This window comes from Danio rerio, chromosome 18 (assembly GCF_049306965.1).
Source record: "Danio rerio strain Tuebingen ecotype United States chromosome 18, GRCz12tu, whole genome shotgun sequence".
Taxonomy (NCBI): Eukaryota; Metazoa; Chordata; class Actinopteri; order Cypriniformes; family Danionidae; genus Danio; species Danio rerio.
Window position 1 is genome coordinate 28,116,103 of NC_133193.1, and position 20,060 is coordinate 28,136,162.

General features: G+C 35.3%; 1 protein-coding gene across 1 annotated transcript in view; it reads right to left on the reverse strand.

The window, feature by feature from the left end:
- Positions 1–975: 975 nt before the first annotated feature.
- Positions 976–20,060, reverse strand: part of malt3 (MALT paracaspase 3) — a 36,557-nt gene continuing 17,472 nt past the window's right edge. Inside the window, exons 10-15 of the mRNA XM_694813.11 lie at positions 19,923–19,997; positions 19,717–19,844; positions 11,987–12,136; positions 9,128–9,285; positions 5,331–5,447; positions 976–2,036 (exon numbers count right to left, since the gene is read on the reverse strand). Coding sequence (XP_699905.7) covers positions 1,677–2,036; positions 5,331–5,447; positions 9,128–9,285; positions 11,987–12,136; positions 19,717–19,844; positions 19,923–19,997 — 988 coding nt within the window. The 3' untranslated portion in view covers positions 976–1,676. The remainder of the gene's footprint in view (positions 2,037–5,330; positions 5,448–9,127; positions 9,286–11,986; positions 12,137–19,716; positions 19,845–19,922; positions 19,998–20,060) is intronic.

A 20,060-nucleotide genomic window follows, 5' to 3' on the forward strand; every position in this document is an offset into this window, starting at 1 on the left:
AACTTTGGCATCTTTACAGCACTCAAGTACATTAAAAATTAAGGCCACCTCTGAACATAGTGGACAATCTCCAAGTGACCAAAATTCCAAATTGACCTCCAAAGTCTCCAAAATTAAACCAACAATAGCTTTGTGCTGTAAACATAGCTCACCATTCTCAATAAGTGAGGTTTCTATTAAACTAAACAAATGACAAATGACTAAAGTATATGGCTGTTAAACTGTTGCACTTTTTTGTGTTGTCAATTGGCTTGTTTATATAGTTCCTACTGGTGTTTGTGCACCGTTGTGTGCAATGTTTGTATGTTTATAACCACCTACAAGGATAATGGGGGCCGCGAGTCACTGGATTTGTCATTTTGGGGTCACAAGCTGAAAATATATCACGGAACCCCTGATATAACACACAGAGATGGATGGATGGATGGATGGATGGACGGCTGGATGGACGGATGGATATAGAGATGGATGGATGGATGGATGGATATAAAGATGGATGGATATAGAGATGGACAGATGAATGGATGGGCGGATAGATATAGAGATGGACGGATGGATGGATGGACAGACAGATGGATATAGAGAGAGATGGATGGATGGATGGCTGGATATAGAGATGGATGGATATATATAGATGGATGGATGGATGGATGGATGGATGGATGGATGGATGGATGGATGGATGGATGGATGGATGGATGGATGGATGGATGGATGGATGGATGGATGGATGGATATAGAGAGAGATGGACGGATGGATAAAGAGATGGACGGAAGGATGGATGGACGGATGGAAATAGAGAGAGATAGACGGATGGACATAGAGATGGACAGATAGATGGACGGACGGACAGATGGACGGATAGATAGATAGATAGACAGACAGACAGACAGACAGACAGACAGACAGACAGACAGACAGACAGACAGATAGACAGAGAGACAGACAGACAAAGTATTCAAACAGACAATAAATTATTTTATAAAAATTATTATTTTCAATCATCATATTTTTCATAAAACATCATCAAAATATAATGGTGCCCTATATTTAATTATTAAATCAATACTTAATATGTAATCAATTTCCTATCCTTACATCTTTTACACAATCCATCCCAAATACACGTCATTCGTATCTGAAATTCAATCACACAAATAATATCTTTAAGTAACACTTTACAGGAAAGATCAAAACATTACACTTGATTTGATTGATAAACATCTGGTATAAATATATGAGAACTTCTTCCTTTCATTTCACATTTCACATACACACACACACACACACACACACACACATTCATTTCACATTTCACATACACACACACACACACACACACACACACACACACACACACACACACACACACACACACACGCACGCACGCACACACACACACACACGCAGACACACGCACACACGCACACACACGCACACACACGCACACACACGCACACACACACACGCACACACGCACACACGCACACACGCACACACGCACACACGCACACACGCACACACGCACACACGCACAAACGCACAAACGCACAAACGCACGCACACACACACGCACCACAATGCTAATAAGTATGCAAAAGTAAACAATTAATGTAAGAACATCCCTTATGCCCTCAATAACAATGTCTTACTGTGCTGGAAAAGTAAAGGAGAGTCACATTGTAAATTCATTCTCATCATTTTCGTCGTTCTCCTCGGGCTCATTGCTGCTCATGGAGGATGATTTGGCTGAGCTCTGCAGTAGGTTTTCAGCTTTTCGGGTGTAGGGTCGTCCTATTCGAGAATGGTTCTGCTGCTGATGATGATGAGGACGATGATGCTGAGACCATCTAATGTTAGACATGTGGTCCAGAGTGTGGCCTCGAGCATCTTGTCTTCTGTCCACAGTCTTCATCTGGTTGAGTTTGCAGGAGGAGATGAGAGGTCTGTCTATGTCCACCTCTCTGCTCTCTGTCAGACGCTCTTTAGTTTGTGCATGAGTATAGTGCAGTTTAGCCCTGATCACCACAGATCCCTGAAACATTGCAGAGATGTTCAGAAAAACAGTGCTTTTTTTTAATTTTTTTTTTACTGTTTTTTGAGTTTCAGATATAATGGATTATTAAATGTTAGCGGTTCTTTCAAATTGCAAAGAGCTACAATAACATTAAGTTAATGTATTTTAGTATGTAATAGGTAATACTAAGACAAGCAGAGACATCTGGAAAAAGAAAGAATTCTCAGTTAAGCTTTTAGAATTCTAATTTAGATTTTGTAATATTGAGATATTTTGAATTCTCTGTTTTGGAATTCGGTTTATATTTTAGAATTCTCAGGTAAATTTTTAAATTCTGTTTAGTATTTAGAAATCTCTGTTTCAATTTTAACATTTCTTACTTAGATTTTAAAATGCTGTTTAGATTTTAGAATTATTCGTTTAAAATTCAGAATGATCAGTTTAGATTTCAGAATTCTCTATTTACATTTTGGAATTCTGTTTAGATTGAAGAATTCACGTTTTAGATTTCAAAATTCTCCAATTTTGTTATAAATTTTTTAAGTTTAGAATTTAGAATTGTCAGAATTATCAGTTCAGATTTTAAAATTGTTACTTTAGACTTTATAATTATCAGTTCAGATATTAGAGTTTATATTTTATAATGATCAGTTTAGTTTTTAGAATTGTAAGTTTTTAGAATCGTTAGTTTACATTTAGGATTATCAGTTTAGATTTTAGAATTGGGTGATTAACTCCACTGTGGGGACTAGGAATGCAGCGATTAACCAGTTTCATTATTAACCACGCTTTAGTTCGTCACGGTTAATTAATCGTAAAGGCTTCTCAACATCGCGTTTCAGCACAGAACAAAATTGCAGCTACTAAACAAAGTTATGCAAACTGTGTGCTAGTTTGTACACCGAGACTATTAACCACGCACACCGGATTAACTATGACTGTGGGTAATAACTAAGGCAAGCTCGTGCACGTTTATTATTTCCAACGCGCTGTCGCGCTCAGACTTTTCAGGTGTTTAGATGGGGCTTTTGTGACCGCAGAAACTGCAAACGGCTGAAGTTTGAGGAAGAATCAATGAAAAGTACACAGGTTTGCAACCTCATTTAAAGTTACAAATATTGATCCACCAGCCGAAATCAGTCAAGTGTTTTGGGAGAGAGTGCAGAAAGACTCAGAGTGGATCAGCTGTCTAATTGCCTGAATCTCGATGCGTTGCATTCACTGCGTGTTCAGCACAAATAGAGGCTAAATGTAAAATCTTACTGTTTAGATCTTTGCCAAAGAAGCTCGACTTTACTAAGTTTATACTGAAACTTCGGCTCATGACAAAGAACAGTACTTTGCAGGTGGTCATCGCGAGAATTGCTGCTCTGCACCGCATATATTGGGTCGGCTGACTCACCTGATTTTTCCCACGAAAAAAATTGAAAACAAGACTGAGCATTTAAAATGACACAAACCGAAACCAAAATCTTTAAAGAGTAGTAGAAGTGAGACTTTTCTTCCTTTCTTTTGTCCGATGTATCTGGTTATTATATTGACATGCGTATAACAACAAGAGTATAAAGTTTATATTTCTTACTGCAATGCTTCATTTTTGTTAGATGCAAACCATAGATTTTTTTTAAAGTAACAGTGGGACTTTTTATAGCACGTAACTCACATTCAAGCACATTCAAGGCAGCATGATAATGCTATTTATTGTTGGTATTATTGTCGTCATCATTATTATTCTACAATTATTAGATATTCATTTTGGAATTATTGCACAAATACCAATAAGTGATAACACAATTAGATAGTGGATTTTGTTATTTTAAAATACAATAAATCTGTAATTTACAATTTGCAGTGATGCTCATTCATTTTTAGTGGGTGCTCCCTTAAGTTAATTTTAAGCCCTGCATTAGACAAACTATTATCTATTTATTAATTCATTGTTCTATCATTTAATAACAGTGTACAATATATTTATGTTTAAATGTCAAATTTTTTTGCTTATTTTTAAGCACAAAGAGAGAAGTGAATTATTTATATTTAATTTAATATTATTTTATGCTGTATTTTGTGGTTACTGAGCAGCAAAAAATAACACTTTAAAATATAAGGGGTTTTCATGTGATTTTCTAAACTATAACTGTTTTAAAATTAATGAATGCATAATAATCGTAATGACCGTTAAACTGTGATTATTTCTCAGACTATAATCGTACAACCAAAATCTATAATCGTTGCATACCTAGTGGGGACCTCTGAAATAGAGACTAAGCTGAAGTAAAATGAATGAATGAATGAATTTTAGAGTTGTCAGTTTGGATTTTAGAATTGTCCGTTTAAATTTTAGAATTATAAGTTTAGATTTTAGAGTTATCAGTTTAGATTTTAGAATTATCCGTTTACATTTTGTAATCGTCGGTTTAAAATTTAGGATTATCAGTTTAGATTTTAGAACTGTCCTTTTAGATTTTAGAATTATCAGTTTAGATTTTACTAAAATAGGTTTAGATTTTAGAATTAGAAGTTCAGACTTTAGAATAAAAGTTTAGATTTTAGAATTGTCCATTTACATTTTAGAATTGCCAGTTTAGACTTTAGAATTATGCGTTTAGATTTTCCAATCTTGAGCATATGTTTCAGAATAGAGTTAATATTTTAGAATTATATTTTTGAATCCTGAGTGCATATTCTAGAAATTCAAGTTAATATTTCAGAAATCTATCTTGTCTTTCATAGCTTAATATCCGCTTACAAGCCCTCTGCAGTTCACAAATTTTTGATTAGGACAAATGTATGTTTTTATGATTTTGAAAAGAAGAATTTTATTATTATTACTATTATATTTTTTTACTATTGTTATTATTAGTATTATTATTATGGTATTTTTAATAAAAGCAATAATGAATAATAACTCCATTTGAAACTACATACAATTAGAGAGCAGTTATTCAAAATTTTTATAAATATATTTTTTTAAAAGTATGTTTAAAAACTGCCACCTTGATAAAAAGAATAATTTTCTTAAAAAAATAATAATAATAAAAGCCCTAAAAAAACTGACCACAAACTTTTGACTGAAAGTGTATATATCAGTATTAAAATAATGTATGTAGATCTATCTGTACATATTTATGTGTGTGTGATTTATGTAAAAAATAATCAATAATTATTCAAATATTGAAAGTTCCACATCACTTATTGTTATTTTATCTGTTTATGATATTCATATAAATCATATGTTCAAGTTCATAGAGATATTTAAGATATATACCAGATCTTTTATCATTATAAATAGAAAAAGCAGCTTGAATGTACCTGGAGTCTTTGAAGGCAACATAATCTGAGTGTGCAGTCAGGAGTTTGACCACCGCTCACAAACAAGGAGTCCATTTCCTCTGATCTGCCCGAAGCTGAGAAAATGTCCTGCAGATTCTAAAAACAAAAAAAACATGTCACTGTTTAAACTGTAATCAATCAAACTGGTGCTGTACAGCCAGTATTCATGTAATTACAAAGTAACTAATTTCAAAGTAACTAGTTACTGTAAACAAAGTACTTTAATCTACTGAAAACGTAAAGCAACTGTCTTCAGCTGGGCAATATGGCAAAAAACACAATCTAGACAATTATTTTCCATATTGAACAATAGTGATATATATTTCAATATAAGTTGTTAAAGATTCCAGATTTAAAAGAGTACCCAACAATGACTGAAGCCACAAAAATTAGAGTGTCCATTAAATGTCATAACATATTTTCAGCCAATACATCTTCGGAGGCTGAAAATTCAGTACATCTCTAATATCAACACACTTTTAGATTCCCATTGTTGCACATTTCTATTGTGTGATTGGCTCTTAGATCAATATAGAGTAAAAAGTCCAGTTTATCATTGTTATTGACATAAATTAAACCACAATTCCATATAATATGGTTTATTAGGCCAGCCCCATCTCTGTCTACTGTTAATTTTATGTATTTTAATTGCAAATATACTTATAATGTATATTTGACTGTCAATCAATTCAACAGTTCTGTATAAATTAATTCACAGAAGCAGAGTTATTTTATCTTTCTTTAATACAAATATATTTTGCTGAATTTTTTTTCAATCGAAGAAGGTCACATTAAATCAACAAAACTGCACATGCTCAAAAAACTAAATAATCAGAAATTACTTAATGACAATATATGGAATGCATCTATGAAATATTTTAAAATACCAATTGAATATTATTGAAAAGCTTCATGTTTTGACACATTTATTAACTAAATAATTTTATATTTGTTGTAAAAATGCTTCAGTCAATTTTTTAAATAAAGCTAAAAGGCCATGTTGGACATTTGTTGTCTATATGCTGAGGTTTGGAAGTCTGTAATTAAATTCCTAAGTGAGTATTTATTTAAACTCTTCAGAACAATAATTTGAAAAATAATTTATATAACTGAATATTTTTACAATAATTTAAGTAAACGTTACTGTACACAATGTTACACTTTCTTACCGCTAGAGGTCAGCAGACTCACAATTTTGTTTTAAAGTCAACCTACTTAGGCTAAACTCTTGAACACTACAGTAAACTGCAATAAGAATAAGATGTCGTCCCGTTATATATTCTGTGTCTTTAGCTAACGTAAAAGAAAAAATCTAAATGTAATGGTGTTGGTTATGGTGCAATGTAAATATTTTCATGTTTACGTGAATAGAATACTTGATTGTGTAGTCAGTGTATGTTTTTATGGGTTAACACATAAAATTGTAATTAAAGATGTCACTTCAAAAATTATTTTTAGACATACAGTAATTACGTGCAAGTATTTGGTAAAATAAACACAATCTAAATGCATGTATCTACATGAGTGCATTGTATCAAATGTGCATTGTGAATTTTTAAATTAAGAAAAGAATAAGTACAAATGAAAAGTTAATTAGCAAAAAAATTAATAAAATAAATTATTTTAAGAAATCTAGCCTTATATTGGCATTTTTATTAACTCGTCATACACTAATTATCTATTATGTGTTTGTTTGTTTGTTTGTGTGTGTGTATACACACATAAAAAATCCTCAATGTTAATCAACTGTGATAAAAACATGGAACAAAGATGCAAAATATAACCAGAGAAACAACTTATTAATATTTAGTTGCATTTTTAAAATGTTTATATGTTTATACAAATGTATAAGTGTTCAAGTTTGTTCAGGTTTACAACTCTAAAAGATATTGCTTGATATACTGTGACTAATATAAAGCGTGACTGTGACTAATATATTGAAATGTATAGTGAACTTCATTTTAATTTCATCACAGTTCAGCATATGCCATTATTCAGAAGGAGTATTTAGGGAAAAGGCAATATGATCATTTTTTTGCAAAATAATCGTAACTGAAATTTGAAGCTGGTTTGTACTATACTAAGAATAGCGACTTTGCTTTTAGTATTAGCTTTAAGTATTAGCACAGTATTAAATTGCTGTAGCTGTATTAAGTAGGGTAAGATTTATTGTTTATTTATTGACTTGCTGTTTAATATTTACATCTACTTTAAACTTGTTAATCATTTATTTTGGTGCTAGACAAAGATTAATCGCATCCAAAATAAAAATTTGTTTTGACATACAATATAAAAAGTTGAGCTCAAAATTATTAGCCCCCTGAATTCCCAGCCTGGAAGAACTGAGAAAAACAAAATTGAATTATACGTTTATAATTGTAATTATACGTTTACTTAATGAGGAAATAAAGACAAGTAAAGTTGAAGTCAGAATTATTAGCCCCCATGAAATATTAGCTCACTTGTTTATTTTTGTCCCTAATTTTTGTTTGAAGGATGGAAGATTTTTTTAACACATTTCTAAACATAATAGTTTTAATAACTCATTTCTAATAACTGATTTATTTTACCATTGCCATGATGACAGTAAATAATATTTTACTAGATATTTTAAATATATTTAAAAGAATTAAGCAAATCATTGTATAACAGTGATTTATTCTGTAGACTATCTGAAAAAAATTGCTTAAAGGGGCTAATCATTTTGACCTTAAAATGTTTTTTTTTTTAATTAAAAGCTGCTTATAATCTAGCCGAAATAAAACAAATAAGACTTTCTGCAGAAGAAAAAATATTATCAGAAATAATAATTATTTGGGAAATGTTTAATAAAAAAAAAAAAATCAAAGGGGGGCTAATAACTTCAACTATGTATTTATTCTATATTGTGTGTGTATACATAATTCACACACATACATTAAAACAAAACAATACAAAACTTTTTTTGCATAGATATTTTAACTTATATATAATTGGTTTTATACAAATTAAATAGCTATGCAAATATAATACATACATATACAGTTGAAGTCAGAATTATGAGCCCCACTGTTTATTTTTTACCCGAGTGTCTGTTTAGCAGATTTTTATTTTTGCCATTATGACAGCACATAATATTTTGATATTTTTCTATGCAGCTTAAAGTGACATTTAAAGGCTTAACTAGGTCAATTAGGTTGACTAGGCGGGTTAGGGTAATTAGGCAAGCAATGGTTTGTTCTGTATCGGAAAAAATATAACTTAAAGGGGCTAATAATTTTGACCTTAAAGTGGTGTTTAAAAAATTAAAAACTGCTTTTATTCTAGCCAAAATAAAACAAATGAAACTTTCTCCAGATGAAAAAAAAAATATTAGACATACTGTGAAAATGTCCTTGCTCTGTTAAACATCATTTGGGAAATATTTAAAATAGAAAAAAAAAAATCTAAGGGGGGCTAATAATTCTGTTTTCAACTGTATGTTTGCCCAGCACAATTTATTTATTTAGAATAAAAAGCCATTCTTTAATGTCATCCAACATGTTTTGTAACTCTTTTCTTTGAATTATCGGTTTTAACTTGATCGCATTTCAAAAGTATCTAATATGGTAAATAAAACAAACGATACCCAACCCTGTACATGTCCCTTCGAGAGGCTCATTCAAATACGAACCACTATGAACTCAGCCGTCTTCCCTCTTCTGGGCCCTACTATCCCGACTCTCATATCCCCCCTGGTGTATACGTGTGTATGTGTTTATGTCAGCAAAAGAGGACATGAAAAAGCTGTGACTTACTGGTTCGCTTTCAAGAATGAGAGTGCAGTCCTGGGCCATGGCGCTCGTGTTCCTCACCGTACCAAACACAACCAGGACATTGGAGAACAGCGCAGAGAAATTGAGCTCCACCTGGACACCACTGTGATGAAAGCGCAGAGTCCTTCGACCAGGAAGAACTGAGAAAAACAAAAATGAATAAAACACACAGCTATGTAATTATACATTTACAGGAAACAAAGACAAGTATATGAGGGAGACTATATTTAACAAGCATAACTATTTATGTGTGGTGATGTAGTGCTGCTATTTTAAGACTATTTATGGCTGTTCAATTATTTGTTTTTTTATTATGTATATACAACAATAAGTCATTACACTGATCCTTTTATCCAGCACATGTTTTACGTAGCGGATGCCCTTCCAGCTGCAGCCCATCACTGGGAAACAGTCATACACACTCATTCACACACATACACTACAGACAATTTTAGCTAAACTATTTCACCTGTACCGCAAGTCTTTGGACTCTGGGGGAAATCGGAGGAAACCCACGTGAACGCGAGGAGAACATGCAAACTCCACACAGAAACACCAACTGACCCAGCTGAGGCTCAAACCAGCGACCTTCTTGCTGTGAGGCAACAGCACTACCTACTGCGCCACCACGTCACCCCAAATTAACTCATTCATTCATTCATTCATTTTTTTTAGCTTAGTCCCTTTATTAATCCGAGGTGGCCACAGCGGAATAAACCGCCAACTTTTCCAGCACGTTATTACACAGCAGATACCCTTCCAGCCGCAACCCATCACTAGGAACCTAAATTAAATTAAATCAAATAAACTTAACGTATGCACAACACTCTGTACAGGTCAGTGTCCTCACCATATATGGTCTATGTTCCATATACAGAGAAAATTGAAACAAATGTAATTGTAAGGAGGATAATTAAACCATATTGGTAAATGGTGTTTAAAAATAGAGTTTTGTTAAAAGCTTTATTAAAATGGATTTTTGGTGATTGGGTGTTGTGCTGATTTGATAGCTTTAGATAGATATAGGAAATTTAAGACCGGTTTAAATTGATTTATGACCTAAAATACATTATTTCAGTGAATATAAGACTTTATGAGTCCTAAAATTAAGGTTACATTCAAAGTTATTTTTACAAAACAGATGTAAACTTTTAAGCACAACGGAGGGTTTATACGTTCATGAAAAACCTGGAAAAGTCATGAAATTTTGACATGGCATTTTCCAAGCCTGGAAAAGTTTTGGAAAAACAGAAAAGCCCACAAAGTTTTGGAAATGTCAGGGAAAACAGCTATCTGTATACTTGAATATAGATTAGTTGTCTTTACTTCTTGTCTGTCCTTGGCCAATCACATACTCTCACATTATTAAGGCTGATTCATACTTCTGCGTCAAACTCACGCGCATGCTACGGCGTTGACGCATAGCCCTACGCCGTGGCCGTCGGCGTCGCTGACATGCACCTCTCAAAAAATGTAACTACACGTCACAACGACGCGTAGCGCAAGCTCTGTGGTTGGTCGGCATGGTAGCGCTGATGAGTCTGGGCGGGACCGAGAGCCATGTGAATGGCGCGACCCTGATGGAGCGATTGTTTACAAGTGTGGAGTCTTGTGAAGGAGCTCCCGATGGAAAGTTTTGTTTTGTGTTTACCTCATAGTTAAAGTTGTTGCACGTCTGCCGGTTCCTGCCTCAAAATGAGTGAGTTTGAGCCACTTGTACATCCAGGAAGAGCAAAACAGCAGCGAAGAAACTCGACACAGAGGAACATTTACACCTCACTGCCAACTAGCGTTTCAGAAGTGTTAATGCAGACCGACAGAGACAGTGCGCAAAAGTATAAATGCACAGCTACGTGAGTTGCATGCGCCGTGGGTTATGCCGGTCACTTGACGCAGAAGTATAAACCAGGCTTTAGTGTGGTGTAAGCATTATCTAAATCAATTTTACAAAAACATGAATATAAATTAAAACTAAATAGGTTGTTGCATGTTTTACGATATGCTGTATTAAATTTGAACATGCATTGTTTTTCTTTTATCAAAAATATGTAGACATTGCATAAAACATTAGGTCATGAAAATGGACTTGAAAGTCTTTGAAAAATCATGGAAAAGTCATGGAATTTTAGTGGTAAAAATATGAATAAACCCTGGGTAATAATTCATTCTTTTTATTCTCGGCTTAGTCGGCTTTATTAATGAGGGGTCGCCACAGCGGAATGAACCGCCAACCTTTCCAGCACATGTTTTACATAGCCCTTCCAGCTGCAACCTATCACTGGGAAACACGCATACACTCTTATTCAGACACATACACTATGGACAATTTAGCCTACCCAATTCACCTGTACCGCATGTCTTTGGACTTGTGGGGAAAACCGGAGCGCCCGGAGGAAATCCACATGAACACGGTGAGAACAAGCAAACTCTACACAGAAATGCCAACTAACTCAGCCGGGGCTTGAACCAGCAACCTTCTTGCTATAAGGCGACAGCACTACCTACTGCGCCACCGCGTCGCCCCTGGGTATGTATTTGTATATATAACTGTACACATTTTTAAAAGATTAAATTAAACCAACAAAAATATTTCATTAGTTGATGCAAGTTATACACTGAGTTAATAAGGACTAGCAATGGTTGACTTTATTTTCATTAACTAAATGTCAACAAAGATGAATAAATAGTGTAATTAACTTGGAGTTCGTTATTTGTTCATGTGAGTAAATACAGTTTAACTAACATTAACTAAAGGATCCTTATTGTAAAGTGTATAGGATACATTTTAGAAAGACATCTCAGATGACAAATTCTAGATTCAGTTAAAAAATCTGTTAATACCATTAGCCTGTTTCCAATAAGCATCACGGCGGCGGAGCTCCATGGTGTGTCCAGATGTTCGCACAGGATCAGTCAAAGCCCGTGGCTCCATCAGAGTGTGTCTGATCTCCACAACCTGCCTGCCGCGAACCAGTGGGTCCTTTCCCAAATCTGTCGCAGAGTGAAAAATGTCATTATTATAAACTACAAGATACTTTTTAAAAATTAAAAAAATATATATAAAAAGTTCTCAGCATGCTGTTGCTCTCTTGTTGCCCTTGAGATCAGTGCCCACCATGATAATCAGACACTGAAACATGACTCAGCTAGCAAGCTGTTCATACAACGGGAAGTTAGAAACATTTGAGGAACAAACTAGACGTTTCCTTCCCTAAAAACAAATGAAAGTAAAATGGCAATTCACACTACGCCGAATCATCAGCCAGTTCTGCTATCAAAAAGAAGCAGCTGGCAGAAACACTGTAAACTCTGAAAACGTTTTAGCATGTTACTAGCAAATTTGGCATGTTTTACACAATGCTAACATAAATCATTCTATTATTCGAGTTATTCTAGAATGCTAAAACACTGATAAAATAAATTAGCATGTTACATGTTTAACATCTTGCAAGCACATGCATTAACATCTTGTTAGCACAAATTTAACATGTTTCTAATGGTTACAATGTTTAACAACTTTCTATCACAAATATGTTATGTTAAAAATCTGGCTAGCACAAACTAATATGTTGCTAAAAATTCTCCATGTTTAACATGCTGCTAACATTAAGCAGCATTAGGTTCGACATTAAGTTAAACTATTTTTAACATTAATAACAAGTAATATCTCTTGAGTATCAAATCGGCATATTCAAATGTTTTTAAAGAGACATGGCAACGAAGACTGTAAAAATGGTGCTCAAAATTCAGTTTTCAGGAAAAATAATGCACGTTAAAATATTTTGAAATGTATAACAAGTCCTTTAAATCATATTTCAAAATATTGAAGTAGTGAAACTACAAAAGTAAAGTTTGTAGACGAACGTTGCTGTCTTGAGAAAGCCCAGTCTGAAAGTTTAAAGTAGCTTATAAGAAGTTTTACGCAATTGGCATAGATAGATAAGTACATATAGGTTAGCAGGTTTCCAGCATGGACCAGCATGTTTCTTGCTAGGTGGTTGCTAGGGTGTTCTGAGTAGTTGCTAAGGTGTTACTTGGTGGTTGCTAAGGCGTTGCTTGGATGTATTGACTGTTTGTTAAGGTGTTGCTAGGCAGTTGGTAAGATGTTCTGAGTGGTTGCTTTGTGGTTGCTAAAGTGTTGCTAGGGTGTTTCAGGTAGTTGTTAAGGTGTTGCTAGGTGGTTGCTATGGTATTCTGAGTGGTTGCTTGGTCAACGACTGAGTGGTTGCTAAGGCATTACTAGGCGGTTGCCAGGTTGTTCTGAGCGGTTGCTAAGGCATTGCTTAGGTGTTCTAGGTGGTTGCTAAGGTGTTGCTAGGCAGTTGCTATGGTGTTCTGAGTGGTTGCTAAGGCATTGCTAGGTGGTTGTTAAGGTGGTCTGAGTGGTTGCTGGGCAGCTGCTAAGATGATGCTAGGGTGTTCTAAGTGATTACTAAGGTGTTGCTAGGCAGTTGCTATGGTGTTCTAGGTGGTTGCTAGGGTGTTGCTAGGCTGTTGCTATGGTGTTCTGAGTGGTTGCTAGGTGATTGCTAGAGTGTTCTAGGGGGTTACTAAGGTGTTGCTAGGTGGTTGATATGGTGTTTCTAGGTGGCTGCTAAGGGGTCCTGAGTGGTTGCTAGGCAGTTGCTAACATAAATTACCATGGTTTTAGTACAAATTAGCATGTTACTAGCATGTTTCTAGCATAAATTAGCATGTTGTTAGCATGGTTTTAATATATATTAGCATGTATCTAGCGTGTTTCTATATAAACTAGCATGTTGGTAGAATGAATTTGGTATGAATTAGCATGTTGCTAGTATGATTGGTATGTTTGTTAGTATGTTTTTAGTATGGATTGGTATGCTGTTAGTATGTTAGGATGGATTAGTTTCTAGTAAGGATTGATATATTGTTAACATGAATTGGTATTATAAGAGCCATAAGTTCATTGTTTTATTTATGTTAAATTAATAGTAATGTAAAAAGCAAACTTGAAAATATTTAACTAAAAGTAATTTAATTTTTTAATATAGAGTATATGCTGATGTCACTTCCGGTAAGGAAGAAGTTGTGTCATGAAGATGGAAGCAAGACAGTTTTTTGACCGTGTATTATAGTTCAGTTAAGTTGTTATTAAACATGTTCGAAATGACATCACTGGACTGTCTTATGTTACCCGCGTTCAAATCCTGCTTATTCAAAGAGAGAAACAAAACAAGAAGAGACAGATTGATGGCACATACAGGTATGTTGTTAGTATGTCCAATTTAAAGTCGATGCAGTTTTTTTTTTTTTTTAGATTGGAACACTTTTTTTTTTTTACAATGTGTATGGGACAGTTGCTAAAGTGCTGTAAGTGGTTGCTAGGGTGTGGCTAGTAAGTTAAAAGGTCGTCAGTGATTGGCAGATTGGTAGTCTGAGTTAAATTAGCATAACCTTAAGTCTGTTTCACAGCAAAGAATACACAAGACATGTCACTCGTAAACTTTTGAATGGGGAAAAGTGTAAGAGCCAATATGGGGAATGAAGCCCCGCCTTTTAGTACAGGAGCCAATCAGAGATCGCTATAGAATAGAGATTTTTCTTGACTGCTGCGTGGTGGGAGCCATAGCGACCAGCGTCTTCCGGTAGAATGTTTAGAACTTCCGTTTACAGTGTTTAAAATAGATAATTTGCGCTCCAAAAGCTGGTTTTAATAGCGTTTTGAGTGGATTACAACTTTGAAAGGTGTGTGTTAAAGCTGTTTTAACCTGTCAGATGTGGTTCACACACGAAAGAAAAACATTCTCCTAGTTCATGTGTCTGCAGTCAGAAATACAATGTGCGGTGTGTGTGTGTGTTCCCGACCGGTCAACTGTTTGCTCAGTGGCTCTTCAATGCACACATATGAACACAAACCCACACACCCATGCGCCCATGCGCCCATGCTAGTGTGTAGTATTTACCATGGTATGTGTTTTTCTGTCATTTCAAAACGCCTCTTTATTTTCACTTTGTGCTAGTCTTTCAATGTGTCAGTGGGACAGTATGTGTGTGTGCCAAACGTTTTGGAGAATTACTTTTGTTTGGGTTGGTTTTATATATATATGATATATATGATATCACACACATATATATATATATATATATGTGATATATATGATATCACACACACACACATATATATATATATATATATATATATATATATATATATATATATATATATATATATATATATATATATATATATATATATATATATATATATGTATATATATATATATATGTATATATATATATATATATATATATATATATATATATATATGTGTGTGTGTGAAATGCCTTACCATGAAATGCCTTACCATTTAAGTATTAGTGTTATTATATTTTTAATGACCTCCAGTCTCCGTGTTCTGCGTCTGACACCTTCGAATGCCACCATGCGTTCACTGCATGTCAGAATTTGCCTTCTATGGCGCAAGTCACTTATTAAATGAAGAAAAGATTGATACAGCTTCTCCTACTGCAGCAAATTCAGTTTTTAATGTTGATATTTGGTGCCAGTTAATCAGGAAGTGACGATTTTGTTTGCTTTGACTTGTTGGATGGGAACGCAGGTTTATTCGCACGTCTTTTATGCGATAATCCAGTTTTGCGCATAAAGTTCATTCGCATTTTTGGAAGGAAACATAGCTAATGACTCGCAGCAGTTGTTTTCCATCGTATTAGATCACATTTTGTTTCAATGATCTGTCTAAGACGAGGTGCTGATCAACAACAGTATTAGTTCAAAGACGTTAAAGCAAGTACAATAGATTAAAACTATCGTTTTAATGCTGTCCGAATTTCACTGTTTCACGCATTAGCTGCCGACCGGAGGTTCTTAGAATGCAAAATTACTCATTATGCTAAGGAGAATGCTAAGAAAAAGGTCTATTGACCTTATTCTAATTTGTGGAAGTGCGCCTGTTTTCGTGATTGTCTTAGAACTTCCGATTCAGTCGCCTATGGGAGAAATGACTAGGAATAATAAACGGCAGAAAATGGTCAAACTGCTTGCTCTACAAACAAATGTTTGCATGACTATACAGACCAAGTAGAATATTATAATAAGAAAATATCAAATTGCAACATCAAGCAGCGTAATGAGCAGTTTTTAACGTCAAAAAATGAATGGAAGTAAATGAAACCGGAAGTCTCAAGCCAAAAAGATTCAAATGGCAGCGCCTACTCGTCGGCAGAGAATAAGGTGAATAGAATGACAACTCTCGGAGGGAAGGGCTCAGGTCAGACGTGAGTTTTTGCAGATTTTGTGTGATACGAACATTTAAAAATGAAACTAAATAATGTTTAATTTTCTTGGTTATTTGTAATATGTAATTTAATGGTAAGCTTTGCAAGCAGATTTAGAGAATTTGATGTTTTCCCATTCAAACAGAATGCCCGTGCATATTGCACAAGAGCCGCTTCAAAGATGGGCGCCAAGTGAAATGACTTGCTTTAAAGAGACTTTGATGATAGTCTTGCGCAAAGTTATTATGAGGTCACAAAGTTTGGTCCAATTTACGGAAGAACGCAAGACGGATTAGTTGGAAAAGATTTAGCAACCCTAGTCAGACAAGTTTGGAGGTTAGGTGGTTCTACTATGAACGTTCTAGGAGGATATGCTGAAAGAATTAGTCTCAGAAGAAGACGGAAGAATAATATAGTTTATGTAGTATAACAGTATGTTGGCTTTCTCAAGCCACCGTAATTATTTCAAATGCAGCTTTGGTGAAAATAAAAGATTCCTCCTTTAAAAATTACATTTACAACTGTAAAAAAATTATAATACATTTAACAAAGTATATACCTCAATAAATGACTACAAAAGTACAGCAAACAAGTTCCCAGGAAACTAATGCAAATCTATACAAATGTTCTGCACAGTGAGTACTGCTTTGCCATTAACCAGTGCCAATACACTGATTTATGATCAATCATTGAGGCATGAAGAAGCATAGTATGTGTGGGCATGACAAACACAGTGATAACGGCTGTGGGACGGGTGCAGACTGAGCGACAGGCAATCGAGACAGAAGCGCGGGGGGGTAAATAGGGCACCAGCAGTCAACCCTAGGTTAAGCGCTCTCAAATTTCCCCACCTGAGCACAGCAGCCAGAGAATGAGGTCACATGCTTTGGCAGCTACAATATATAAAGCCAAGCGCTGTTACCAAAGAGACCCATCAAACATCCAAATAAGCCCTCTGCAGGGAGAGGTGGGATTATCTCCAACAGTAAAACATAAATCCACGTTCACATCATGCCGTGGAGGGTACGGATCAAGGGAGGAAACCAATGTCTGGCATAGAGCAGATGTCAACCAGTTGTTGCTCCAAGTATAAATCCGTTAATGATCAAAACACTGAAAAACATTGTGACCTTGTTCACTACGTCTCTCTAAATGGGTGCAGCGTGATGTGACAGGACAATATGTTCTTAAAGGGCCATGAGTCCAGCTTTGTTTAGGTGGGAGTGTTGAGTGGCGAAAGAGGGAAGGGTTGGTGAAAAGAAAAGTTTCGTTACGTGCACATGCTAATTTTCACAGAGGCAACACAAACACAGACGCAGGGTAGATAGACAGTGACTACATATACATGGACATCAGTAATCAAATTATTTGTCTTGATTTGAATAAGACAGTATTATGATTAAGGTGTTTATATGAGTTGCTTTTTGAATGTTCCTTTCATAATCCCGTTTTACATGTTATAGCACATAATTCGATTAACGTTGTTGCGTCATTGCCACACTATCCACATTTTCCCCAGAGTTTCTTGTCATTTGTGTTTCATTCTTAATTTGTCGACTTTAATTGCAGTTTGGCACTTTTACTTTCATTCAGGAACATTTTGTGCATGCCTCTCCATGACAAACAAGATATTGGATGCGAGGAACTGCTGGAAGAGTGTAGTTTCCCACATAGCAAAATTTCTCTGGCCCAGCTCTGGCCCACACAATCAGGTTTTGCTTGGCTCACATGCCGCAGTGAATTACGGTACATGACTGGACCAAATTTGGCTTCCAGACAAGGGCCAAACAAGGACCACATCTGGGCCAAGTCTCAGCCAAGTTAATAGCTCATAACTGGGCCTGAACTGGGCCAGATAGGTTGGTGTGTCACGATTGCAACGAAATTGATAAACCCATGGAGTTATGCGCTTTAGGCACACTATGGGCACGCTTTTTCTCAAAGTGACCTGATTGGTAAACATTTTTTTCTTTACTCAAGAATGATTTTAGTGTATTTTAAATGTGGGTCAAGACTGGCCAAACTTACATGGCCCACTTATCAAATTTTTAAATCTGGGCCAAATACTACATTTTACATCTGGCCCAAATCTTGTGTGCCGCCTTAAAGATGGTGCTGCCTCTGCCAAACCCGAGCCATGTTTGGCCACATGCTGTATGCCAGTGCCGGATGAATGCCTGCTGTGCCAGCTTTATGCCAAATCTGGGCCAGAACTCTTTGCTACTAGGGTTTAATGGAATTTGACACCACACGCTGTATGGGAGAAAAAAAAAACTCAGCGTTTCTCGGTAGATGCATCGACTCAGTATGGGCAGAGAATATCCTCAAACAGCCGTGTGTGTATAGGCTATCCTGTCACAAAATGTGGCAAAAATCATAAGCAGCGAAAATCTTACATGACGGTAAAAGTTTGATTAAGATGATTACATGTTTACATTCAGAGAGCAGCATTTACAGAGGATATTTCAGTCCATAATGTTGTAGTCATATTAAAGTACTGTAAACTTTGTAACTAAATCATTTTGACTTAAGTATATCTTTAAAAACTGAAAGAGTACTGTTGACGATACTAACTAACTTTGCCATCTGAATAAACATAAACAAAAAACACTGATCACTTTACCAAATTGGTAGAGACAGGACAATCAACACCAACTAGAACAGTGTCTTCTTTTTAAAGGAGACGAGATGCAATTCTGGATTTCATCATTTCTAGATGCGAAAAGTCTAAAAAAAAATGTTCCGTACAAACATATTTTGGTTACATGTTAGCAGATTACAAAGATCCACACTCAGCCGTGCTCTCATTGCAGGAAAATGAAAACAAAACCTTTATTGCGGGACATTTATAAACGCAATACTGATGACCCATGTCTCCTAACAATTCTTCTTCTTTCACTGGTTTTAATCACGGTTGGCAACACAACATGGAATCTCTCTGCCATCTAAACGCTGTAACAGGTAAAAACAGGTTCTCAAAGCTATCATTCTAATTAATGAATTTGCACCTCATTCACAATAGAGTGTGCTAATTTGTTCGAACCAAGTCTTTCTTATGAACTAATGCTGAAAACTCCAGCAACATTTTGCATTCAAGAAAAACAATCCATTGTTTTTAAGAAAACTTACAAAGAACTTTTCAATTCAAGTCAAGTCACACCCGAAGGCTAACTTAAACTCTTTTGCCCATTCACAATCACTATTCCTTTGGATTCCAAATGAAGTGACTGGATTTTTCAATGAAAAAAAAATAGGCAGTGGAGGCATCTCAATAAGTTTTGTAACAGGGGAGCACTGGTTGCAGCACTCACCTTCAGAGACCTGCTCTAAGACTCGTGTCACCCTCTCTGGCTGTAAGACATGTTTGTTAAGGTACTTGGTGAAGATCCCCGTGCTCTTGCCACCGTCTTGAACCTCGAAAGCCTCTGCATCTTCACTCCTATTAATCCCAAACTATCATATTTAATTTCAATGTTTTAAATGAGGCTTAGATTATTATGCTTATTCCATTACTCACGTGGCGTATCCATACACAGTGTTGCCCAGAGGAGCCAAAGGCTTAATTTCAGAGGGAGGGCCTTTTTGATTGTACCTGTGAGGTAAAGAAGAAAATTTTCCAAATCAAGTAACATCAGGAATGTGGAGTTCAAAACAG